The 27,749-nt window shown below is 34.5% G+C and overlaps 1 protein-coding gene across 3 annotated transcripts in view; it reads left to right on the top strand.

Annotated features, from left to right (window-relative positions):
• The window catches only part of SLC39A10 (solute carrier family 39 member 10), a 133,232-nt gene that overhangs the window by 82,465 nt on the left and 23,018 nt on the right, over window positions 1–27,749 (top strand). For all 3 annotated transcript variants that reach the window (XM_067741154.1, XM_067741155.1, XM_067741153.1), the window contains 4 exons: window positions 9,489–10,513; window positions 12,444–12,651; window positions 24,833–25,002; window positions 26,756–26,944. In XM_067741154.1, the coding sequence (XP_067597255.1) occupies window positions 9,500–10,513; window positions 12,444–12,651; window positions 24,833–25,002; window positions 26,756–26,944 (1,581 nt within the window). In that variant the 5' untranslated portion in view covers window positions 9,489–9,499. The remainder of the gene's footprint in view (window positions 1–9,488; window positions 10,514–12,443; window positions 12,652–24,832; window positions 25,003–26,755; window positions 26,945–27,749) is intronic.

Raw genomic sequence — 27,749 nt, 5'->3', positions numbered from 1 at the left:
GTGCTGTTGGATTCTGTTTGCTAGTATTTTGTTCAGGAGTTTTGCATTTATGTTCATCAGTGATATTAGTCTATAATATTCTTTTTTTTGTGATATCTTTCTGGTTTTGGTATCAGGGTGATGGTGGCTTCATAGAATGAGTTTGGGAGTGTTTCTCCCTCTGCAATTTTTTGGAAGAGTTTGAGAACAATAGGTGTTAGCTCTTCTCTAAATATTTGATAGAATTTGCCTGTGAAGCCATCTGGTCCTGGACTTTTGTTTGCTGGAAGATTTTTTTTTTTTTTTTTTTTTGCGGTATGCGGGCCTTTCACTGTTGTGGCCTCTCCAGTTGCAGAGCACAGTCATCCAGACACGCAGGCTCAGCGGCCATGCCTTACGGGCCCAGCTGCTCCGCGGCATGTGGGATCTTCCCAGACCGGGGCACGAACCCGCATCCCCTGCGTCGGCAGGCGGACTCCCAACCACTGCGCCACCAGGGAAGCCCTGGAAGATTTTTAATTATGGTTTCAATTTCATTACTTGTGATAGGTCTGTTGATATTTTCTAATTCATCCTGGTTCAGTCTTGGAAAATTGTACCTTTCCAAGAATTTGTCCATTTTTCGTGGCTGTCCATTTTATTGGCATATAATTGTTTGTAGTAGTCTCTTATAATCTTTTGTATTTCTGCAGTGTCAGTTGTGATTTCTCCTTTTTCATTTCTAATCTTGTTGATTTCTGTCCTCTCCCTTTTTTTCTTGATGAGTCTGGCTAAGGTTTTATCAATTTTATCTTCTCAAAGAACCAGCTTTTAGTTTTATTGATCTTTGCTATTGTTTTCTTCATTTCTATTTCATTTATTTCTGCTCTGATCTTTATGATTTCTTTCCTCCTACTCACTTTGAGTTTTCTTTGTTCTTCTTTCCCTACCTGTTTTAAGTGTAGTGTTAGATTGTTTGAGATTTTTCTTGTTTTTTGAGGTGAGATTGAATTGCTATAAACTTCCCTCTTAGAACTGGTTTTGCTGTGTGCCATAGGTTTTTGGTTGTGGTGTTTTGATTGTCATTTGTTTCTATGTATTTTTTAATTTCTTTGATTTCTTCAGTGATCTCTTGGTTATTTAGTGACGCACTGTTTGGCCTCCATGTATTTGGTTTTCTTTACTGTTTTTTCCTATAATTGATTTCTAGTCTCATAGCTTTGTGGTCAGAAAAGATGCTTGTTACGATTTCAATTTTCTTAAATTTTCCAAGGCTTGATTTGTGACCCAAGACGTTATCTATCCTGGAGAATGTTCCATGTGCACTTGAGAAGAAAATGTATTCTGTCACTTTTGGGTGGAATGTTCTATAAATATCAATTAGATCTATCTGGTCTATCTGGTCATTTAAAGTTTGTGTTTCCTTATTTATTTTCTGTTTGGATGATCTGTCTGTTGATGTAAGTGCATTGCTAAAATCCCTTACTATATTTGTGTTACTGTCAATTTCTCCTTCGTGGTTGTTAGCATTTGCCTTATGTATTGAGGTGCTCCTATGTTGGGTGCATAAACATTTATAATTGTTATATTTTCTTCTTGGATTGATCATTATGTAGTGTCCCTCCTTATCTCTTGTAACAGTCTTTATTTTAAAGTCTATTTTATCTGATATGACTAGTGCTACTACAGCTTTCTTTTGATTTCCATGTGCATGGAATATCTTTTTCCATCCCTTCAGTTTCAGTCTGTATGTGTCCCTAGGTCTGAAGTGGGTCTCTTGTAGACAGCATATATATGGGTCTTGTTTTTGTATCCATTCAGCCGTTCTTTGTCTTTTGGTTGGGGCATTTAATCCATTTACACTCAAGGTTATTATTGATATGTATGTTCCTATTACCGTTTTCTTAATTGTTTTGGGATTGTTTTTGTGGGTCTTTTTCTTCTCTTGTGTTTTCCACCTAGAGAAGTTTCTTCATCATATGTTGTAAAGCTGGTTTGGTGGTGCTGAATTCTCTTAGCTTTTGCTTGTCTGAAAAGCTTTTGACTTCTGCATCGAATCTGAATGAGATCCATGCTGGGTGCAGGCCAGAAGGGAGTGGCAGGGTATACTTAAAGTGTTGGACTGTTTTTAAGAGGGAAATAAACTTGCTTGTTTCTTAATCCACCGCCCTTTGAGAGAAGTCTCTTTACAATAGCTGCTTAGTCTATGCTGACAAATGCTTCATTCAAGTGATTCTTTGGCACACACCTGCTATATAGCTGTTCTAAACTAAAGTTGCAAAGTTTATGTATGATTTACTTTAAAAAGTACTTAACAGAGGGCTTCCCTGGTGGCGCAGTAGTTGAGAGTCCGCCTGCCAATGCAGGGGACACGGGTTTGTGCCCCGGTCCGGAAAGATCCCACATGCCGCAGAGCGGTTAGGCCCGTGAGCCATGGCCGCTGAGCCTGCGCGTCCGGAGCCTGTGCCCTGCAACGGGAGAGGCCACGACAGTGAGAGGCCCGTGTACTGCCAAAAAGAAAAAAAAACAAACCCCACTCCAAAAAACAAAAAAGCAAACAAAATACTTAACAGAGATTTAATATTACCTTTATGATGTCACTCATGTATTTTGCATTCCTATCGTGCTCTCTTGAATGTAAATGATTAGGTGACTTAAGATATTAGAATCTTTGCAGTAAACAAATTGAGTACTATACACTCAAAAAGTAGACAAAAATGACAATTTAAAACTCATATAGACCACCCACAGTTTTTGTGTTTCATGGAGTCATTCATTTGATATTGCCTGATCAATATATATGTATGTTTATTTTTATTTATTTTTTTTTTTGCGGTACGCGGGCCTCTCACTGCTGTGGCCTCTCCCGTTGCGGAGCACAGGCTCTGGACACGCAGGCTCAGCGGCCATGGCTCACAGGCCCAGCCGCTCTGCGGCATATGGGATCCTCCCAGACCGGGGCATGAATCCGTGTCCCCTGAATCGACAGGCGGACTCTCAACCACTGCGCCACCAGGGAAGCCCTATATGTATGTTTTATTTTTACCACTGGTACCTATTCATTTGACAGTGAGATAATGTTCACTGAAGGAACTACAAGACATTTACATATCAAATGAACACAGCAACATTCATTCAGAGTATCGCCTTTCACTAGCATCTCCAAGTGGAAAACCAAGGTAATTGTAGGGAGTGTAATGTCCTCTTTCTGCTTAATAGCGATTGTCTTAATCTGTTCCCTTTCATCTTCATTAGTGTATAGGTAAAACTGTATGTTTTAAATGGTGACTTTATCTATGAGACTATTATATAAGAAACTGAAGCGTTTGGATTAAAAACAAAATCTTAAACTTAATGTAGCTTTGGGATTAAACATTTTATAGACTAATTATTTTCTAAAATTCTTAAACCACGTGTGATAACTAAACCTAATTCAGGTAATCATAATATTCGATGTAATTAAGTACCATTTGAAATAAATGGGAGTGTTTATATAATTTATTTGTATAGGTAGTGGCTCTCAAACTTTAGCTAGCATCAGACTCACTAGGAAGATTGAATGACACACTGCTGAGCCCTAACCCCAGAGTTCCTGATTTAGTAGGTCTGGGTGGGGTGCAAGAATTTACATTTCTAACAAGTTCCCAGGTAACCATGATACTGCTTCTGCTGTTCCTCCAACACATGTTGATTAATCACTGATGGCAGTTAGGTATCAAACTTACAAAAAGTATATACAATACAGATGGACTCTGATTTACGATATTTTGACTTTACAGTGATGCAAAAGCATTATGCATTCAGTAGAAACCATTCGTTTTGAATTTTGATCTTTGTCCAAGGTAGTGATATGCAGTACAGTACACTCTTGTGATGCTGGGCAGTGGCAGCGAGCTGCAGCTCCCAGTCAGCTGTGCGATCACCAAGGTAAACCATTCTGTACCCATACAACCTTCTGTTTTTCACTTTTAGTACAGTATTCAGTAAATTACATGAGATTATTATTATAAAACAGGCTTTGTGTTAGATGATTTTGCCCACCTGTAGGCTAATTAATGTAAGTGCTCTGAGCACATTTAAGGAAGACTAGGCTAAGCTATGATGTTCAGTGGATTATGTATGTTAAATGCATTTTCAACTTATGATATTTTTCAAGTTAGGATGAGTTGAGACATAATCCCATCTTTAAGTCGGGGAGGATCTGTATAACACACACCTGAATCCTGCTGCTTTTACAGATATTAAATGTTTTGTCACATTGCTTCAGATTCCCCTCACTTTTTAAGAAATAAAACACTGCAGATGCAGCTAAATATGCATACTTCCTCTACCATCTGACTCCCCTTCATTTCTTCCTGAAAAGATAGCCACTCTCTAGAATGTGATCATCCCCATGTTAAGCTCTTGCTACATGTATGTAGAACCCAAATAAAGGTATTTTGCATGTTTTTAATTGTGTATAAATGATATGACATGTACCTTTTTGGAGTTTACTCTTTATGTTTCTAAGAATTGTGTTTGTTGTGTATTTCATAGTCACACATTTATAACTTTAAAATAATCCTTAATTACATAAGTATGCCATATTTTTTTATCCATTCTTCTACTGATGGGCATTTAGGTTTGTGGCAGGCACTAATGGTTATATATAATCAACTGACATTCCTCATTTACCTCCTTTTTGCTTGCTGTTAGTATGCCCTCCATATGCATAGGAAAGGTGGCTTCTTTCCAATCTCAAGAGAATGAATGTTGATTTGTCTAAGCCGATCATGGTAATTTCTTCCTTTACCAGTTTTGTTTTGTGTATGTAGTACAGCCCTGATGAAAGATATGTTAAGGGAAATCTGAGAGGAACTTTCAGGAAAGATTTTTCTCCCTGGATGAAAAGAAAAAGATAAACCTTCCCGCTTTGGATATGGTTGTGCAAGGATGGAGTGGTTGTAGCAACAGCAGTTTCTTGAGATTCTGAGGAGAAAGATCTGAGGATGAGAGAGTTTGGGCTTTTGCTTGTGTAATTGTCCTGAAACCACCATTTTCCTCAACTTTTTTTTTTTTTTTTTTTTTGTGCGGTACGCGGGCCTCTCACTGTTGTGGCCTCTCCCATTGCGGAGCACAGGCTCCGGACACGCAGGCTCAGCGGCCATGGCTCACGGGTCTAGCTCCGTGACATGTGGGATCTTCCCAGACCGGGGCACGAACCCGTGTCCCCTGCATCGGCAGGCGGACTCTCAATCACTGCGCCACCAGGGAAGCCCTTCCCCAACTTTTTTAATGTGAAATTTTCCTCTTTGTTTTAACCACTTTTAGTTGAGTATTCTGTTATTTACAAGATAGTTAACGTTAAAAAAAAATCAACAATACTGCGTTAGAGATTCTTGAATTTGTCTCCTGTGCATAGTGTAAGAGTTTCTCTAGGGTAGATAGATAGATAAAAGTGGAATTTTGGGGCTGTGGAGTGTATTCATATTCAGCTTCAGTAAATGTCAGATTGCTTCCCAAAATGGTTGTACCAATTTATACTCCCACCAGCAGTGTAAGATATTTTCTATTTCTTTACATTAGATTTTTGCTTAACACCTGGTATTTTCAGATATTAATTTTTGCCTCTTAATGTCTTGGTGTGTTATCCAGATTATTAGTGATCATGTCACTGCTTAACCATCTGTCCTGTTTATAACCTTTGTATAGTTGTCTATGCAGTATTGGAGTGTTTTGTATTTATATATATATATATATATATATATATATATATGTTTTATATGTTCTGAATAGTGATCTTTTTATATGCATTGTTTATATATACACATTGCAAATATCTTTTAGTGTATAGCTTGTCATAAACTTTGTTTATTGTGTTCTTTATTGTAGAGTAATACTTAAAGAATTTAGTATAATTAAATTAATCAAAATTTCCTTTTAAGGTTTGTGCTTTTTGCATCTTATCTAAAATTTAGTTTAATTAAATTATCTAAAATTTCCTTTTAAGGTTTGTGCTTTTTTTTGTCTTTCCTTAGCCTAAAGTCATGATAGTCTCCTATATTTTATTCTAAAAGTTAAGAATTTTTTTGTTTTTCACATTGGGTTTTTAATCCTCTTGGAATTGACATTTGTGTATGGTGTGAGGGAGAACTATTTTTTCACAATCAATATTACTGATTCTTTTGTTTTTTTTCTTTTGTGGTACACGGGCCTCACTGTTGTGGCCTCTCCCGTTGCGGAGCACAGGCTCTGGATGCGCAGGCCCAGCGGCCGTGGCTCATGGGCCCAGCCACTCTGCGGCATGTGGGATCTTCCCGGACCGGGGCACGAACCCGTGTCCCCTGCATCGGCAGGCGGACTCTCAACCACTGCGCCACCAGGGAAGCCCCTATTGATTCTTTTTCTGAATTCTGTTGTTTCTTTGGTCTATCTGTATGGCCCTCTGCCAGTTCTGTTATTTTAGTTATATAACTTTATAAAAAGAAGTCTTTATCACCTTACTAGTTTTCTGAACTGTGTTGGTTGTCCTTGGGTTTTTGCTCATCCATATGAATTTTTAGATTAGCTTATGCAGTCTCATGAAAAGCAGACAGCTTCCGGGATTTTGATTGACACTGAATTAGATTTGCATATACACTTGGGAAGACTTTATATACCTTATGCCATTTATTCCATCCATGTAGGTGGTGTCTCTCCAGTTTTTGCAAATAATGTCATATACATTTCTCCTTTTAATGGTCTTGTTCTATTTATTTCTAGGAGCCTAATAATTTTTGTTTATAATTACATTTTCTAATTGGTTTTCACTGGAGAAAATTTGATTTTTAAAAACTTTTAATTGAAGTACAGTATGTGTACAGAAAAGTACACAGTATGATAAGTACAATGAATTATCACAAAGTAAACATATTTGTGTAACCATTACTCAAGTAAAGAAAGAGAACATTACTACAATTTCCAGTCCCAGTTATTACCCTCTACCTTCCCTTCAAAAAATAATCATTGTCGTGGTTTAGTTTTGCCCATTTTAAATTTTATATAAATAGAATTTTGCTCTATAGTTTATTTAGCATTTATCTTTGGCTCAGTCTCAATTTGTGAGATTCATCTGTGTTAATGTGTGAATCTGTGATTATATTTTCATTCCTGTGCAGTATTCCATTGTAAAATTATTGTTTTGTTTATCCATTCTACTGTTGATGGACATTTGGCCTTTTTCCTGTTTTGAGCTATGATGAATAATAGTTATGTGAACTTTCATGTTCATTCATGTCTTTTTGTGTCTCTGTACATGTATTTCTGCATATATCCAGGACTAGAATTGCTATGTGGGTGGATATGCTTATGTTCAACTTCTGGCAGATCCTGCCAAATAGTTTTCCATAAGATACCAATTTGCAGTCCCACCAGCAGTATATGCAGGTTCCAGTTGATCCATATTCTTGCCTACATCTTTTATACTTTACTCATTCTGGTGGGTATATAGTGGTATCTATCTACTTGTGATTTTAATTTATAATTCTCTGATGACTGTTGAGGTTGAGAATCCTTTCATATGCTTCTTAGTAATTTGGCTGTCCTCTTATGAAGTGCCCGTTCAAATTTCCCATTTTTCCATTGAGTTGTCTCATAATTTTCATATTGATTTGTAGAAATTCCTTATATATTGACTAGTAACATTGCCATAATTTTCTTCCAGTCTGTTGTTGCCTTTTTAGTCTCTTAATGATATCTCTTGTTGAATAGAAATTTCTTTATTTTAATGTAGTGTACTTGATCAGTCTTTCCTTCATAATGCACATTATGTCCTATCTTGAAGGTCTTGAAGCTAGTCTCCCAAATAAATCTTCTAGATCTATACTTTCCAGTACAGTAGCCAGTAGCCACATGTGGCTGTTGAAATGTGGCTAGTCTGAATTAAGATGTCTGTAAGTATAAAATACATGCCAGATTTCAAAGACATAGTATAAAAAAGAATGTAAAAATTTCATTAATAATTTTTATACTGATTACATGTTGAAATGATAATATTTTGGATATAGTGGGTTATATAAAGTATAGGATGACAATGACTTTGACCTGTTTATTCTAGAAAACTTTAATATTGCATGAATGACTCACATCATATTTCCATATTCTAGAAGCATGCTGTCCAGTAGAACTTTCTGTGATGATTGACATGTTCTTTGTCTACACTGTTCAGTATGGTAGCCATGAGCTACATGTGACTATTGAGCATTTAAAATGTAATTAGGTGACTGAGAAACAGTTGTTGTTTTGGGGGCTTTTCTTTTGGGCCGTGCCGCGCAGCTTTTGGGTTCTTAGTTCCCCAAACAGGGATTGAACCTGGGCCACCAAAGTGAATGCACCAAGTCCTAACCACTGGACTGCCAGGGAACTCCCAAGAAGCTGAATTTTTAATTAAATTGTTAGTTTAAATTTAAGTAGCTGCACTTGACAAGTGGCTACCATATTGTGCAGCACAGTTTTGGACCCTGTTTTACTTTAAAATTTACTGTTTTAGATTTACATTTACAATCCATCTATAATTGATGTTTACATATGCTGTGAGGTAGGGGTCAAGTTTAATTTATTTTTCTTCTATATCGAAATCTAGTTGACCAAGCACCAAGGAAAAGAGAATTTTTCCTATTTTTAGACTATGTTATTTATTTATTTGTTCTTACACCAGATACCCACAGTCTTTAGTAACTGGTAGATAGAGTGTCTTGTCCATTTTTGGCCCTTGGTTTCCATGTAAACATTAAAAATACCTCATCAATTTTCATAAAATTATCTCTGGGATTTTGATTGGGATTACATTGGATCTATGTCTCATCCAATCTTGAACATGATAAAGCCATCCATTTATATAGGTCCTTCATTTCTCTCAATAATATGTGATCTTTTTTTATGAAAAGGTCTTGCACATCTTTTGTTAGATTTATTTCTAGTTATTTGCTACTGTAAATGGTAAACTTTTTCTAATTTCATTTTCTAATTATTGCTGGTGTAGAGAAATACAATTGATTTTAGGTTATTGTCCTTAAATCCAGCAACTGTGCTAAATTAACTTATTAATTCTCATAGATTCTTTTGGACTTTCTGCATACCCAATCCTGCCATTTGTGAATAATGACAGTTTCATTTCTTTCTGATTCTTACATATCTTATCACACATTTCATCTTACTGCCTTATTGCACTGACCAGGACCTCAAGAACAGAGTTGGGTAAACTTTTTTGTAAAGGACCATATAGGAAGGAACCAACATTTACTGTATAAATGTGTATAAAGTATTGTGCTTAAAGGGAGTCAGAGTAGTCTTGCAGATGAGTTTTAAGCAAATTTGTATTAATTTGAAGGGCTGTACACTATTTTGATAAAAGGGGCCATTTTTTATAGGAGCTTGAAGAAGGAAAGAATGATTCATAGGCATGAAAAAAATGGGGTAAAACAATTTGCCTAGTGAATTGGCAACTGCTGGTAAGTTTGTTTATTTTGAGTGTGCATAAGTATAAACTAATGCTTGTTTCTCTTTCCCTTTAGGAAAAATAGAAATGAAGGTACATATGCACACAAAATTTTGCCTCATTTGTTTGCTGACATTTATTTTCCATCATTGCAACCATTGCCATGAAGAACATGACCATGGTTCTGAAGAGCATCACAGACACCATCGTGGAATGACAGAATCGGAGTCGAGCAAATTTTCAGTGCTGGATGCTGAAAATGAAAAAAAATATTATATTGAAAAACTTTTTGATCGTTATGGTGAAAATGGAAGATTATCCTTTTTTGGTCTGGAGAAACTTTTAACAAACTTGGGCCTTGGAGAGATAAAAGTAGTTGAGATTAATCATGAGGATCTTGGCCACGATCATGTTTCTCACTTAGATATTTTGGCAGTTCAAGAGGGAAAGCATTTTCACTCACATAACCACCAGCATTCCCATAGTCATTTAAATTCAGAAAATCAAACTGTGACCAGTGTATCAACAAAAAGAAGCCATAAGTGTGATCCAGAGAAAGAGACAATTGAAGTGTCTGTCAAATCTGATGATAAACATATGCATGACCGTAATCATCGCTTATGTCATCACCATTGTTTGCGTCATCACCTTGATCATAACACTACTCGCCATTTTCCTAATGATTCCATTATTCACAGTGAGCATGGGGAGCCTAGCCATGAACCTTCTACAGAGACCAATAAAACACAGGAACAATCTGAAAGTAAGCTACTGAAAGGAAAGAAGAAGAGAAAAGGGAAGAAAAGTAATGAAAATTCTGAGGTTATTACACCAGGTTTTCCCCCTAACCATGATCAGGGTGAACAGTACGAGCATAATCGGGTCCACAAACCTGATCGTGTACATAACCCAGGTCATTTTCATGTACGTCTTCCAGAACATAATGGTCATGATCCTGGTCACGGACACCAAGATCTTGATCCTGATAACGAAGGTGAACTTCGACATACTAGAAAGCGAGAAGCACCGCATGTTAAAAAAAGTGCAATTTATGCAGCTGCTAGTCACAAAGATCATAACGAAGATGACCGGCAACATGAGGTAAGCAGAACAAGATGGTTGCTCCGTAATTCTCAGATGATTGTGGAGCATTCTTAGGTAAAAAGAGAAGTAACAGAGGAATAGTCAACCATATTCAAACTTATTTCCAGTTACAAAATACATTGAGGAATCAAAATCAGATTAAAGATTTTTAGCTGCATTTTCACTTGCATTGTTCGTTCTCAAATTTGGGTTCCTTCAATTCCTAAATGTTTAAAGGTTGTTAGAAAATATATTCCTTATTTTTGTTCCTTATTTTACTCTCTTGCTTAAGACTTGTTTTGACTCCCCAAATTAGTTTACATGTTGTTACTGTTAGCTGGTTTCTAGATATTTGAAAATTGAAGACTTTTTTTTTGTTCAAACTGTTTTCTTGGGAAGTTCCTAGACAGTTTTTTTTCATAATTGTTAACTTATTAACTATGGAGTGGTTCCCAGTTATTGATCTAGCTACGAAGTCAGGTATTTTGCACATGTGGTAGGTTTGTTTTCTCTGTCACTTTATCATAGGACCTACTTGCTCATATTAGTCTTTTCTTATGCTTTCAACAGATGTACAATGAATGCAAAAAGATATAATAATGGGAAACTCCAATAGTAATGGGATGGTTTTGTTTTTCTTTTAAATTTTCATGCTTTTTTGAATTCTTTGACATTTGATGGTTCCTTCTTGATTTTTAAAAAAACTATTCACCTTAAAAACATTTTTGTTTCATTAAAAGTGTATCAACACCCTTATGTATTCTTATATTTAGCCCTCATTAAAGTTTAAAAAAATTGTTGAATTTGTTTATTGTTCGGATGTAGAAAAAGCAGCACCATCTAATGTGGAAAATGACCTCAACCTTTGTTGTTTCTGTCTCTTATTATGGAAGTGTGTTTTATATCTAAGTAAATATCTTTGTTTATTTACTGGACAAATCATTAGATATTTGGTTTTTAGCAAATTTTAAAATCTTAGTGTACTTTTAAAGAAATGTATTAATTTGTTACTATGGGTAATATCCTAGAACCTTGTTGATATTAACTAGACATTATCAGTAATGTTTACTTTTTGTATTCTACTTGTGGGGTCTGGATCATCAGACTTGTTATTTTGTATCCTCATAGGCCTGATGCATACTGAGGATTTTTTCAAGATTTCTGGAAATATTCTATGCATTGGATAGGGTAGTAGTATCTCATGTAAAGGCCTGAAAAAAATCATTTTTTTTGTTTGTATGTTTTGATTCTGTTTTTTGTACCATAGATAAAATAAGCAAGCATGCAACCAGAGTGCATATGTATGAAAAAGAGGTAGTGCCATGTCCTTTGCCTCAATTTTATGTATTTGTTTTTACTATATGATGGGTCCAGAATTTTTTGTTACTTGTTTTCTTCTTTGTTTTGTTATATTTTGTACTTAAAGTACCAGTGGATAAAGCTGCCTTTTTTTAATCCTCCAGTTTTAGCATTGGGATAGAATTCCCCTATATGATATTCTTTTGGGGTACCTTAGTGAACATGTCTATATCCTTGTATATTTTAATATAAAGTTGTTAAAGAACTCTTAACTGTTTAACACTGTTTCACAAATAAGAATCTTGAGCGATTGATGATTGCACTTTGACTAGGGAAGTGATTTTTTCCCTCACCCCTTAAGGATCTTGGGAATATAGTTCTAAGTCATTCTTATTGATGGCAGAAAGTCATCATCTTTTATATGTTGCAGTGGAAAATGGTTCAAATCTATTAAAAGTTTTGGATAATCAAGTTGAATGTATTCCTATCATAAATTCCTGTCAAAAATCATTCTTTGTAATAGGTATCTATATATTGCAGATTATTTTCAAATAATATTTAGAATATATTTTACTATATAATATTTTATTTTTCTGCATAATCTTCTTAAAGTACTCTTACTTAATTTGTTTTATCAATTTCCTTGCAGTGTTTGAACGTCACTCAGTTGTTAAAATACTATGGTCATCGGGCCAATTCTCCAATCTCACCTGATCTATTTACGTACCTTTGCCCTGCTTTGTTATATCAAATCGACAGCAGACTTTGTATTGAGCATTTTGACAGACTTTTAGTTGAAGATTTAAATAAAGATAAAAATCTGGTTCCTGAAGATAAGGCAAATATAGGGGCATCAGGTAAGAAAGATTTAAGTTCTTTCTCCTCAAAAAAGTCTCTGTACTTATTTTTTTTTTAATGTAATTGAATGAGGAAGTAATTCCAAATGATTGCTTTCCTTTTGGTGACTTTCAGTATGTTTTAATCATGTTTAGTTATGTGTGTTTAGAAAAGATTGGGGGGAGACAAGGAGGCACAATACAGTTTACAAATGTCTTCTGACACTACAGAGGAATGTTTTGCTACGGACAGAGAACTAATAGATTAGAAAGGAAATACAGGTTTATCATAAATAGATTCTTCTTGATGGGCAAATGTTAATAAGGGGACCCCTAATTAAAGTTATATGATGTTATAATTACTTAACATTTAGCAGGGTGAGGGGCTCTAATGAAAATATTATTAAGTTCCTGAGGAAGTAAAAAGGGAAGCCAGTGTGGTAAAACTCTAGGAATGTCTCAGAAATGCCAGTGATTGGCACATGAACTTCATCATGGGCACTTCTAGAGAGTAAAACCAAATGGGTAAAACCAAAACTATTTTTAAACTTCTCTCTAGGCTCTTTTTCATCATATCCAGTTGGCTAGATTGCTCCACCTTGATGTTTACAGATACCTCCCATCTAATATTTCTGGAACTTCTACTCCACAGGAAGTTCGTACCTCTTATAGAATCCCAAATGCCATTCCAATTCATTCTTTTGATAAAATCTGAAAATCTTTGATTTTTTTCCCTCTTATGGTTTTAATTTTCATTTCCTATTTCCCCTTGTATAATCAGTTGTCAAGTCCAGTTGAGTCTTAAATATCTTCCAACTGTATCCACTCTGTCATAACTTTAGTTCAGATCCTCCTTGGTTCTTTCCTGAATTGTTGAAATGCCTTCATAACCTTCCCTGCCTGTGTTTTTGTCCCCTTTGTAGGTCATGCTTAGCATTTAAGCTAGATTTATCTTTCTAAAATGCAAAGGAGATACTCTGACATGGATTTTTCTTTTTAGTGATAGCTGGCATTTATTTAATACATATGTTTTCCTTTTATTTATTAACAAACATGTATTGCAGGCACTGTTCTAAACTCAGTTAATTTACTCCTCACAACAGTCTTATGAGGTGGAGAATGTTACCCTAATAACTTTCCCAGGGTCTCAGAACTAGTGAGTGATAGTGGTCAGATTCAGTCCTGGGAAGTTTAACCATTTTGATATCCATGTTCTAAGTGTTTTACATGCTTTTTTTTTTCTTTTTAGTAAATTTTAATAATAATTATTGAATTATTATGTGAGGGAGCTATTGTATGATTCTTGTTTTTACAGATAAGGAAGCTGAGGTACAGAAAAGTTTAGTAACTTGCCCACAATTCCCAGACCTAGATAAAACCCACCAAGTCTGAGGTTTGTCTGATAAATGTTCTGGGCAATCACTGTGCTATTATTTTCCAAATTTAGCTAATTCTGGTATCACCTTTATGATTTTTGCCACATATTGTTACACTAATATTTTTCATTAGATCTCTATATTTTTCTACATTTTTTGTATTGTAAGCAGTAATAGCTATGAGAACATGGATTTGATATGATGTGCTAGTTATACTTTTTTCCTCATATATTTTAGAATACTGCATTATGCTATGTTGTTCAAAGTTCAGAGTGTTGTTTTTTTTTCTCCCAATCATGCTTTCCAGAATATGATCCATGCCTACCTACCTTTCCATCTTTATCCTCCACCATTCGTTTCTTCCCTCTTAGCTCTAATCATAACAAACTCATGGTAATAGATTATGCTGGTTTACCTTCATGCCTCTGTGCCTTTTCACATTGTAAACCTCTCTACTTGGCTGACTACTATGATTCCTCAAAGATTCAGCTCAAGGATTAGTCTCTCTGGGATAACTTAGTGACCATCCTAGGCTTAATTAAGTCCCCTACCTTGATACTCTCTGGATATTTCCATCATGGTACAGAGTTCATAATTGGATTAGTTACGTTTTTGTTTGACTTTAGTTGCTTAAAGGAAGTGATTGGGTCTTTCATCTCAGCATCCCTAGTGCCTAAGATAAAGGGTACTTTGGACAAAAAGTAAGCACTCATATATTGATTAAATGAATAAATTGCTTAATATTAGTCTATAAACTTTCAGTTCTAACCTAGGAAGAACACTTGTAAGCCAGCCTAGTGTACTTTGATAATACAGTGTTCTCACTCAGAATGAGTTGTATTTCAGGAACTTCATCATTTGCAAAATCATGATGAATACAGTTCTGGTTGAAATGCCCAAGATATAGTGGTGGTATTACATAGTAATTAAAAAGTGACTAAATTGATGTGTATGAATATGAGCTGAAAACAGAATTCTGATAAAATAGATGAAAGATTGAAAGAGCAGCATTTAAAATTTTTTCATAGTGTAGCGATAAGGTAGACACGTTTAAGAATATCACATTCTAGTATGAGTTTTATATGATAGAGACATTCCTTAAAGCTTAAAAGAGTACACATAAAAAGAAATGCGCTCAATACATAACTAAGTCTCCTAGGTTCCTGCCTATTCTTGGTTAATTTCTTTGCAATAGGAAAATGACTTCAGAATAGATAAATTAATCATAATAGCCTATATTTATTGGAACCTTACCGTGTGCTATTTTAAACACTTTTACAAGAGTTATTTAATTTAATTTGTTACACCCATGAGATAGGCACTTTTATTTACTTCTCTTTGCTGAGGAAAGGAGGCTTTGAGAAGTTAAGTAACATGCCCAAGGTCACATAGCTGCCAGGCAGCAGAGCTGTGATAGGAACTAGAGTATTCTCCATCTAAAACCTGTAATGTAACCACTATGCTCTTCTCCTATGCTGTGCTCTACTGCTTCCTGCTGAAAAGGTTCTTAAGTGTGCTTTGCTAAAATGTAAATGACAGGGAGATAAGGAGGGTGTTAGTGACAGGGAGATAAGGAGAGTGTTAGTGATTTGACAGATAATGCAGATATAGACAGGAAACGGGTAGAGGTAAATATTGATATAAATAAGTATTACTATAAGTGTAGATTAGTCATTAAAAAAAAAAAAAAAGAAAACAACCTGAGAATAGTCTTCTAGTTAGACAAGCTGGGTTCAGTCTGTTAAGATCTGGAAAGGCAGAGAAAAGTGATTTCACATGCTAGACTTGAATAATGATCTTTGGATAGACAAAATATGTCCTCTTTGTGGCTTCATGCTCATTGATCTTTGTAGATGAGTAAACACCTTGAGAGCCACAGTCTCTCTCAGGTGCTTATAAATTCTCCCTGGCAGGAATAAAAGGGGAAGCTAGGTCTAAGATTATTTAACTTAATAAAAAATAAAATACATTTGTTCTTTGCGGGGAAAAATGGAGACTGACAAGATTGTGGCATCTGGAGTTAAAACTAATAGCCTTTTTTGTTTTTATGGTTTCTTAAAAAAACTCTAGTTCTTTGTTTTCTCATCAGCTGTGGGTTATGACTTAGAGTTGTCTATGTTGTAATATTGACATAATCTATATATTTTCACAAGGCTGTTGACAGATGCTTGACTATAGTAATGTTGAAAATTACATTTATTAAATATGAAAAGCCTTAGAGGAAATTGTACTTGCTTTGAAAACGAATACTTTACTAATAGTGAATATTGATTAGTTGTTTGCAGGTGGTTATTAACATTCTCAGAAATGAAGCTTGAATTAATTATGTCCTGATAGATGTTAATAATTGTTAGAGAGAATGCTCTGCTAGTAATTATTTTCAGTGACTGCTGCACCATTAAACAAGGTTAACTTGTTCTGTATAAATCTCCCATAGTGACACAGCTACTACCTCATTAACTATTCAGAGACTGCTGTAAACCAAATTCTATATATACTGTGTATGGTAGGAATCGTTTGTTTCACAAGATTGGCTCATTTAGTCATAGAGTTGACCCTAGCTTAATTATCAAGGGGAGTTGTGAATAAGCCGCTCAGCATTTTCTGCCAATTAAAATGCTGAAACAGTGTAGAAAACTGCCATCTTGCACATGCTTTGAACCAAGTTAATTAGAAAGTTTCCACAGATGAGCGCTTCTTTTTAAAAGAATGCATTTTCTCTCTAGATAATGAGAAAGGGAGTTGGTGAATAACTAAGCTTGAAGACCTTTAACGTTTTAAGAGACCTAATTTGCAGAATAAGTGAAGCTTATTTCAGACATTTAGCATTTTTTATTGCATATGGTATCTTGGGTACAAATAAAGAAAACATTTGCTAGTTGTACTTAATAGTTTGCATAGTGTTAGGTTGGTATAAGTTTTATGAGATTCCTTTTATTGTTCATTGTTTATCGTTGTTATTTTGCTTTTTTATGGCTTTATACCAAATTGTGATCGAAAAAACACAATACTTTGGTTGAAAATCAGAAAAATTTTATTACCTGAGTTGCCTTTTTTCTACACCTAAGAAATTATGATAGAGTTTATGTGAGCTTTAAATGTGTATGTTATTAATTCTAAAAATAAGTACATACTTAAATAGCATGGGAAGGTATTTCAGGTACAGTAAATTCAAAACAACTTTACTTCTCATAGTTCAAAGAAATCGTAATTTTCCTTGAAGAAAATTTAAGTTAGGAGAATGACTACTCCTTAAATTTTTAGTGCTAGAAAGCTAAAATTACTGTTAAAAATTAATAAGCCAGTATAAGAAAACGTATCTAATAACATACACTTATGGAATAATAGGGCTGTTTTGCTTATGAAACAGTTGTGATGGAATAGTTGTAATCTATACAAAATATCTAGAAAATTTCTGATTTATCTGAAATGATATTTCTTCTTATTTTTATGTTTAATTATACTTATTTTTCTTGTAAATCCTCTTTTATGTGAAGCCATCTCCCTGGGGGTAAATACATAAGTGGTAAATAAATCACTTGGCCAAGAATTCTCTGAAAATACTTTGAGTTACTGGAGAAAACAGTGGATTCAGGAAGGACTTTGGGTTTGGTTTTTTTTTTTTTTTTTTTGCAGTACCCGGGCCTCTCACTGTTGTGGCCTCTCCTGTTGTGGAGCACAGGCTCCGGACATGCAGGCTCAGCAGCCATGGCTCATGGGCCCAGCCACTCCGCGGCATGTGGGATCTTCCCAGACTGGGGCACGAACCCGTGTCCCCTGCATCGGCAGGCGGACTCTCAACCACTGTGCCACCAGGGAAGCCCGGGTTTAGTTTTGACTTTGCCATTTTAGCTAGCTGTTTAACTATTTTTTATTATGGTAAAATATATATAACATAAAGTTTGCTGTCTTAACCATTGAAGTGTACAAATTAGTGGCATTTATTACATTCACAATGTTGTGCAGCCATCACACTACTTGTAAAACTTTTTTTACCCACCACCCCAGATAGAAACTGTGTAACCATTAAGCAATAGCTCATTTCCCCCCTACCCCCAGCCCCTGGTAACCTCTAATCTTTTTGTCTCTATGAATTTGACTATTCTAGATAGTTAATATAAGTGGAATCATACAATGTTTGTCTTTTCTGTCTCTTCTTTATTTTGAAATACTCAGCATAATGTTTTTAAGGTTCACCTATGTTGTAGCATGTATCAAAACTTCATTCCTTTTTGTGGCTGAATACTAGTCCATTGCATGTATATACCACATTTCGTTAAACCATTCATTCATTGATGGACGCTTGGCTATTGTGAATAATGGTGTAATGAACAAGGCATACAAGTATCTGAGTTTCTGCTTTCAGTTCTTTGGGGTATAGACTTAGGAGTGGAATTTCTGGGTCATACGGTGATTCTGTTTAGCTTTTTGAGGAACTACCAAATCTTTGCTACAGTGGCTGCACTATTTTATGTTCCCACTAGCAACGTAAGACGTTCCAGTTTCTCCACACCTTTGCCAACATGTGTTTTTCTTTTTTTCAAAGCCATCCTAGTAGGTGTGAAGTGGTAATGTTTAGCATTTAACATCTCTTTGCCTAAATATACAAATACAAATCTCTAAAGTAAAAGGACATTGGACACATTGGGGTCTGCTAAATTGTGTTCTTCAGGATACTGGCTCATTGTGCTATATTAATAGGTTCCATGATCAAGTAAGTTAGAAAAATACTGCATATTATTTCCCCCTTGCAGAAATTCACATTGCTCATTAAACTGTTAGAGGCTCTGAGGGAACTTGTTTAATCCAGAATTACCAAGTCTTTTTGATTATTAAAATTCTCTCCTCACTCCCCTTGGAATGCCACCTATCTCATAGAATTAGATGAGCAGTTTGAGAAATGCTACTGTAGATTATTAAAGTTCTTTCTAGCTATACAGTATGACAATAGCTAGTATGTTGCCAGTTCAAATAGCTACAAGTAAGCAAGGAATTTAAAAAATTCTTCATAAAGAGGCAGAATAATTGGCCTCTTTGAAAATTTTTTTTTTTTTTTTTGTGGTACACGGGCTGGTCACTGTTGTGGCCTCTCCCGTTGTGGAGCACAGGCTCCGGATGCACAGGCTCAGCGGCCATGGCTCACGGGCCCAGCTGCTCCACGGCATGTGGGATCTTCCCGGACCGGGGCACGAACCCGTGTCCCCTGCATCGGCAGGCGGACTCCCAACCACTGCACCACCAGGGAAACCCTGAAAATATTTTTTATAATTTCCAACTTTGTCAATCAAGGCAGCATATTCACAGAGGAGTAATTAAACTCAATATATTATAATAGTCTCAGTTGTGCTCTCTATATTTTATGTATAAAAAATGTTACTGGAGGTTATAGGATCCTTTTTAGTTCTAGAATTTATTTTCTAAAATCAATTTGAAAAATCTTTCGAAGGTAGCAAGCATATAATATATATTTCCTCTAGTTGGAAGAATGAGAAAACTCTTTTCATAGAATATCCTTGGGAGTGTTCTTTTCTCTTCAACTTTTTGGAAGAGTTTGAGAAAGATCGGTATAAGTTCTTCTTTGTATGTTTGGTAAAATTCGCCTGTGAAGCCGTCTGGTCCTGGACTTTTGTGGGAGTTTTTAAATTGCAGATTCTATCTCAGTTCTAGTAATCAGTCTGTTCAAATTATCTGTTTCTTCTTGATTCAATTTTGGTGGGCTGTATTTTTCTAGAAACTTGTCCATTTCTTCTGGGTTGTCAAATTTGTTGTCATGTAATTGTTCATAGTGTTCCCTTACAGTTTTTTTGTATTTCTGCAGTATCAGTTGTTATGTTTCCTTTTTCATTTCTTATTTTGTTTGAGTTGTCTTTCTTTTCTTCTTGGTGAGCTTGGCCAGTGGTTTGTCCATCTTGTTTATCCTTTCAAAGAGCCAGCCCTTGGTTTTATTGACTTTTTCTCTTGTTTTTTTAATCTCTATTTTATTTATTTTCTTTCTGATCTTTATTATTTCTTTCCTTCTGCTGACTTTAGGTTTTGTTTGTTCTTCTTTTTCTAATTCTTTTAAGTGGTAGGGTAGGTTGTTTATTTGAGAGTTTTCTTGAGGAAGGCCTGTATTGCTATTAATATCCCTCTTTTGCTGCATTCCGTAGATTTTGTATGGTGATGTTTTCATTGTCATTTATCTCAGGATATTTTTTAATTTTCTCTTTGATTTCATCATTAACCCATTGGTTTTTTAGTAGCATGTTGTTTAGTCTCCATGTAATCGTTTTTTTCTCATTTCTTTTTCTGTGGTTAATTTCTGGTTTCATGCCATTGTGGTCAGAAAAGATGCTTGGGATAATTTCTGTACTCTTAAATTTGTTGAGGCTTGTTTTGTGCCCTAGTATGTGGTCAGTCCTAGAGAATGTGCCATGTGCTCTTGAAAAGAATGTGTATTCTGGGTTTTTTGGATGTAATGTCCTGAAAATATCAAGTCTAACTGCTCTATCGTATCATTTAGTATTTCTGTTGCTCTATTGATTCTCTGTCTGGAAGATCTGTTTATTGTTGTGAGTGGGGTTTTAAAGTATCCTACTATTGTTGTATTCCTGTCAGTTTCTCCTTTTATGTCTGTTAGTATTTGTTTTATTTATGTGGGTGCTCCTATATTAGGTGCATATATGTTGATGAGTGTAAAATCCTTTTCTTGTATTGATCTTCTTGTATTATCATTATATAGTGTCCTCCTTTATCTTTCTTTATGATCTTTGTTTTAAAGTCTATTTTGTCTGATACAAGTATTGCAACCCCCGCTTTCTTGTCATTTCCATTTGCATGAAATATCTTTTGCTATTCCCTCACTTTCAATCTGTGTGTGTCCTTTGCACTAAAATGGGTCTCTTGTAGGCAGCATATTGTAGGCTCTTGTTTTTTTATCCATTCTGCCACTCTGTGTTTTTTGATTGGAGCATTTAATCCATTGATACTTAAGGTAATTATTGATAGATATGTATTTATTGCCATTTTAAGCCTTGTTTTCCTGTTGATCTTATATTTCTTTTTTGTCCCTTTCATTGTCTTTTTGTTTTTCTTTTTGTGACGTGATTATTTTCTTCTATATTATACTTATGTTCTCTCTTTTTTTGTTTGCTTTTTGTAAATCTATTATATGTTTTTGAAATAACCAGTTTCTTAACAATCATTTTATTGTATAACCAATAAAGAAAAAAACATTTCTATTAAGTATTTTTTTAAAGTGTGAGTGTGTGTGTATGTATATATATATATATATTAACTCATTTGGAGGGGCAGCTGTCCAGGCTCAATGTAATATCACTTCATTGAACAACTCCACATGGCATAATTCACATTGTATTCTAAGTAAATGACATTCACCCAAAAATACAATGAGAATGGTGCTCTTGAAGTTGGCCAGTACTGTGACCTTGGGTTGATTCATGTAAGACTTTTGGCTTTGTGGGATTGTGATGTTTTCTTGTATTCTCGTGAGTTTCAGATGTCAGATAATCACAAGTACTAGTGATTTTCTAATCATAAAGTGGGCTTCTCTCTTTCAGACATTTCTTTTAGTTTACAGATTTGCTTTCTCAGGAGGATAATAAGGAGATACAATTACCAGCACTGATTCATGAGAAATTGTACCTGGGAGAGTGTAATATGTGACATATACCCATTTGTACACATATGAACTCATATACCCTTTCACACAGACCTTCCCTCAGCTACATGTGTAAGCACTTGGCTGATTTAATTTGTTCAATCTGCCAGTGCTTGTTCTTCAGTTATACTGTATTTAGCTCACCTGTCAGCATACTGGCAAATTGATTTTCACTGAATTCCATTTTGGTTGATTTGTCATTTGGTAACTTGAGTTTTGACTAATTGACCAGAAGCCATTTGAGATTGTAAATCATCGTAGAACACTGCAAAATGTTTATGGCTTCATAGACTCTTGGTCTTTTCTTCACATTCAAGATACCCTGAGCCAGAAGTTTATATGATGAGAATTTTATAAAGGAAATACTTGCTTAGAATAATGTTCATTTTTAGATATAATTTGTATGATTAGGGAACAGAATCACATTTTCTCTCAACTCTTTAATGATTAAACTTGGTAAATATGCTTATAAGAATATATGTTGGTATAATAGGGTCTTAAATTTCATAATCTAATAAGCACAAATTTAAAAATATGTTTGTAATGCTAATATTTTATTACTTTGCTAAATTGTATTGTATAATTTGTTAATCATCTCACATGTCTACTGCATCAAATTAATAGTGTTCCCTTATATTAAGATTTAGAAATTTTATATTTATTGCAAATGTCTTAATAGGAAAATCCGGAAGTGAATGCATATATATTCCCCAGTATAGAATATAATGTAACCCTAGGAAAAAGAATAAATCAAGTTAACAAGATTTACCCAACTAGATTTTGGCTAATACAGATTTTAATTTAGCAGCTTAATCTGGTTATATGAATTTTCTTGGACATTGGGACATAGAAATAAAATAAATACTTTTATTGGGTAATTTTGGTGAATATTCCAGTGCCTTTTTGGTGAATTCTGATTAATAAAAAATTCTAATAATTATGAAGAGTTAATTAAATTTGTTTATTTTGTCTAGTGTATTTGGGGTCTTGTCTGTAGTTTTGTCAATCCTCATCCATACATATTTACATTAGTGTGTATATACAGTTATTTTTTTCTACTTCAGAGTATCTTGGAATATGAATTGCTGGGTTTTCAGTATCTTTGTGCTGTTTTTCTTTAAGTTCTTGATTGAGGTTGCTTTTGGATTGGCTTTTTTTGAGATATATTGCTTCTAGATTGGATTATTGCCAAACTAAGGAAAAATATATTTGGGAAGGGAGAGTTGTATATTAATATATGAGACATTTTATTTTCAGGTTGATGTTTTCATTATTAGCCTTGGTGTTTCCCATTTAGTTATTGTCAGTACCTTTTGTCGCTCCCTTTTTAATTTTTTTCCCCACTAGTGTGATTGGAGCTAGAGAGCTGCAGTAGTTTTGACAAACCTTTTTTGGTTTAGTTGGCCAGTAGCTTTATTGGTTCTCTGCCTTCATGTATACCTATGGCCACTTTTTTCCAACTTATTCCCTCAGGCTCTCCCACTCACTGATTTTATTGTTCCAGTCTGTATATGGGGCGCACACAAAGTAACCTGGTCATCATTACTAAGTCAATCTTTAAACCTTATTTGACCTTATATTTTTCTTTATGCAACAGGGTTTTTTACCTCAGTTCCCTGTGCCTGTAGTCGCATCCATAGTTCGGGGAATCTCCTTCTTATTCTTTGGGTCCACTAACCAAGTTGTTGGCTTTATAATGAATCTTTCTCTGACCTTGGTCCTTTGGGAGTTGAGTTCCTGTTCCTTTATTGCCCCCAAATCCTTAAAAAGGATTGAAGGCACTGTATTCAATCTCTGGCTGTATTTCAGTGTTTCTGGCCCTTTAGATTCCCAATGTTTCTATCATAGTAATTATCTGTTACATATAGTATAAACCACAGAGCTTCCATTAGTAGTAGATGACCTACTGTTTCTTTCTGAGCTAATTTAGCTAACAAGAATTAGCTGTAGTGTTAATGTTATTGGATACTGTGACTAAAATGTCCAATGAATAAGCAGTTTTATTGATAAAGTTTAGCATTTAGCAGGTCAATTAAAGTTTTATTTTTTTACCTATCCTTACTTCTCTTTGTCTTTGAAAATTTTAAGTTATCTTGATGAAGAAATGCATTTTTCCATTATTCACTTATCACAAGACTTGACATAAAATCTTTCAGCAGATTTATAGTCCTTTTAGATTTGATTAGAAAAAAAATCATTTTAGATTAAAGATTTTCAAAATTATAACTCTTCAGTGAAATTTCCTATAGATAAATATTAAAATAAATTTTAAACTTAAAACATTTCCATTTTATTTTAGGCCATTAATAGGAAGTAATTTCTCATTTTAAGTGAAGATGCCTCACCCCCTGAACTACTGGCATTTATTTCTGATAATCTTATCTGCTTATGAATAGCCTAGATAAAGAAATGTGCACAGAATTATTCCACCTGTTTCTCACAAGTCATATTGTGAAAACATTTCTCCTGTGTTCTGATCTGGTTAAAAATACATAGTGAAATTTAAAAAAGTAGTAAATTGTACAGAAAGCTGAATTGGAGGAAAGGGAGTTTGGAGCTGGGTATGGAAGAAAGATGATACCAAGGGAAATAGGACTGAATTATCCTTTGTAAAAATAAGAAATGAAATACAGTGAGGCTACCAGTAATAAGCTTTTTTTGTGTCTTATCTGAGTATATTTATATTTTGGGCTGATAAGTTTCTTAAACTTTGTTATTGGAAAGATTTCCATAGATTATGCTGCATTAGATACTTGGCTTCCTTTAATGCTCACGGGAGAGTTTTATAATTATAGTCTCTAAATAAACAGTTTAAGGCTGTACCTTTAGACATCGGTAAAATTTTATTTAAGTCTAGGTAGTGTAAGTGAACCACAGCCTTAAGTCATTTTCAGTTCCTGTTTCTAATAAGGTGGACCACTGAAGATAACTATTTATAACTTGGTCTTAGTTTAATTCTTTTTTTAAGCATTCAAGTTGGTTATATAGTTGTTTGTTTTGTTTGTTTTTAAACACAGTAGTGCCAAAATATAAAGTTTTCTTAAAAAGCATAGTCTAGGTAAGGTAATCAGTCTTCCATGACTCATTTATCCTATGTTTTTTCTTCTTTGGAGCTTTTTTGGTTTATATTGTCATACTAATGTTGACCATTACTTTCTTCCTACAGCGTGGATTTGTGGTATCATTTCTATCACTGTTATTAGCCTGCTTTCCTTGCTAGGAGTGATCTTGGTTCCCATCATTAACCAAGGATGCTTCAAATTTCTTCTCACATTCCTTGTTGCACTAGCTGTAGGAACAATGAGTGGAGATGCCCTTCTTCATCTACTGCCCCATGTAAGAAATCTTTTAAATCTTTTTAAGAAGTAAAAATATTTCAGCTAAAAGGATCCTTCATTTGCAAGCTGTAGCATACTAATCTAGTATTTCTGTTGTTTTATTTGCTTATAGGATGAAGTATTTTTTCCATTCGTACAGTTTTAAATTAAGCAATATTAAAATAGATTGAATCATTAGATTTTAAAACAACAACAAAAAACTGGTAGTGTCAGTTTTATCTTCACCTGTCACAGTGTATACATATCAAATCACCACAGTGTACACTTTAACTCTCTTACAATTTTATGTCAGTTATACCTCAGTAAAACTGAAATTTAAAAAATGCTCTATTAGCAGTTCTGAAAGTGAATACTTGGACATCAATGAGTGTTTTATCTTTTTATCTTTATGGTACATCAAGAAAGCCATTAGAAGAAACGTATAGGGTTTTATGATGATTGTACACATAGCCAGTGCTCCACAGGCATCCTTATTTGAGCAGGAATAGGCAGACATACTCAGTTAACAATTTTAGGCATTTAGCTCTTTACCCATGGGGCCATTTATCTTTTCACCTGGTGTGCCACTTGTGTTCTTCCATTTGGGAACACTTCTAATGATATGATCATAAGCCCACACTCCTAGTACCTTTACCTTGCTTATTAACCTTTTAAAATCTGTCACCAGTTAAGAGTGTTTGAGCCAGTATTACTGTCTTTCCTTCAAATAAAAAAACAACAGGGCTTTTTTCATTTCCAAATGTAAAATTATAGGTTTGAATATTTTTTTATGTTCTCATCACCTCCCTTCAGGAGTATTTGGGAGACAGAATTGTATTTCTATGTTGTGTGCACCTCTTCTCGCCTTCTGCACTCGGGGTTGAGAATTCCAGGTCTAGTATCTAGAACAATGCATGGCATTGCCTTTAAAAAAAATTAATGTTAAGGCCGTGAATATGCATTTTTTGTTGTTGATTTATTATATATTATTTATTTATTTCTCCCTTATTGCAACCCTTTGCCTGCCCTTTCTACCAGCCACCAGGCATAGCAACAGTCTGTTTCAGAACTGGGCCTAATAAATTAGAACAGTTGAAGTGCGAACAATGTTTAAGTGCTATTTAACTTTTTTTTTTCTTAAGAAGTGTTAATTAAATGAAGCTATTACCTTTTGTAATGGTCATATCTTCTTTGAGAGGTTTAGAAACCTCTTCTGTTGACCACTAGCAAATAGGGAAGGAATACAAACAAATGTTACAAGGAGGGAAAATACTGAAGACCAGTTCTCTAACTCTTACATTCTCTTAAGATAAAGAATTAAAATACAGAAAATTAAACACATGTTTAAGTATATTCTTTTGCTCATGTTCAGCAGTATATGCAGACATAACATCTCATCACTTCTTTGAAATAATTTATAAAAGAAAAATATAATCAGCTTAAGAGAAGGTTAAATTACTGAATATTAAGGCATATATCTGGGACATGTTCACTTCAGTTTATGAAGGACCCACCATTACCTCTTATCTTACTGCTGGTTTGATTCTTTTACTGTAGGATGTATCTTAAACCTGATAGGCATTTGAGTTTTTGGTCTTTGTTTTAGAGTTACCATGAAATGTAGTACTTTCCAGGCCACTGAGGATAGCAAAATTAAATGGAAGACTACTTATATTCAATTGAGATAATAGGGGATATTTTTTCTGGAGATTATATTCTCAAAATAGCATTTAAATTACTTGTTTAGAAGTTTTTCTTATTCTTATTAACAGTCTCAGGGTGGACATGATCACAGTCATCAACATGCACATGGGCATGGACATTCTCATGGACACGAATCTAAGAAGTTTCTAGAAGAATATGATGCTGTATTGAAAGGACTTGTTGCTCTAGGAGGCATTTACTTACTATTTATCATTGAACATTGCATTAGAATGTTTAAGCACTACAAACAGCAAAGGGTAAGTGTTTTTTAATTGTTTATTTTCTGAGGTAAAACTCAAAAACCATTGTTTTTGGGCCTTATGTTTTTTCTTAATCATGGTGTTGGTGTGTATTAAATATCGTTTAATAGATTATCTTCAGAGGAAAAACTGACTTTGATCTTTGCCATTTTTTTGTCATTACGTTTGTTTTGGCATTTATAATCAAGATATAGGAGTCTCAGTTTCAGTTAATTTTGTGTTGCTTCTTATCTAATTGATTTAAATAGTCTGAAAAAAGTTATTGGCCAATTTATTCTTATTAAAAATGCAAAAATGTATAAATAGAAGCAAATCTCATTGGTCTTCATAGATAATATTTTCAAGTATAGGGGGCTTTCATTGCCATATCTTTTAATGAAAATGTTTTTGCACAACACATTTCTTTACCAGAAATGCCTTGCCAATGGTGTAAGCACTAGAGGTATGAAGAATTTAGATTCAGGGGGCTTTGTAGGAAGAAAATATAATGAAATGAAGGAAATGGTGATTCATCGCAAGAGTGACAAACACTTCAGAGATGATGCTTGGATTATTGAACTGTCTTTCATGTCACATTTATTAGAATAAGATAAATACCTAAAAGAATTTTTTCCCCAAGAAAGTAAGTTCAGGTATTACCATTCACTGTGATTTACACTCCTCCCTGTTCACATTGGTTCACATCTGTCTCTAAGGCTCTGTCTTGAATACATCTCTCACTTAACATGTTTGTGATATTAATGCTGATTGTCTTCAGTATATTCTGTTTAAGTAAGGAAATCCAGAGGACACTTTTAGAAAG

The sequence above is a fragment of the Pseudorca crassidens genome, chromosome 6, assembly GCF_039906515.1.
Source record: "Pseudorca crassidens isolate mPseCra1 chromosome 6, mPseCra1.hap1, whole genome shotgun sequence".
Taxonomy (NCBI): Eukaryota; Metazoa; Chordata; class Mammalia; order Artiodactyla; family Delphinidae; genus Pseudorca; species Pseudorca crassidens.
The sequence above is the reverse complement of the archived record's forward strand: the minus strand, read 5'-3'. Positions and strand labels throughout refer to the sequence as shown.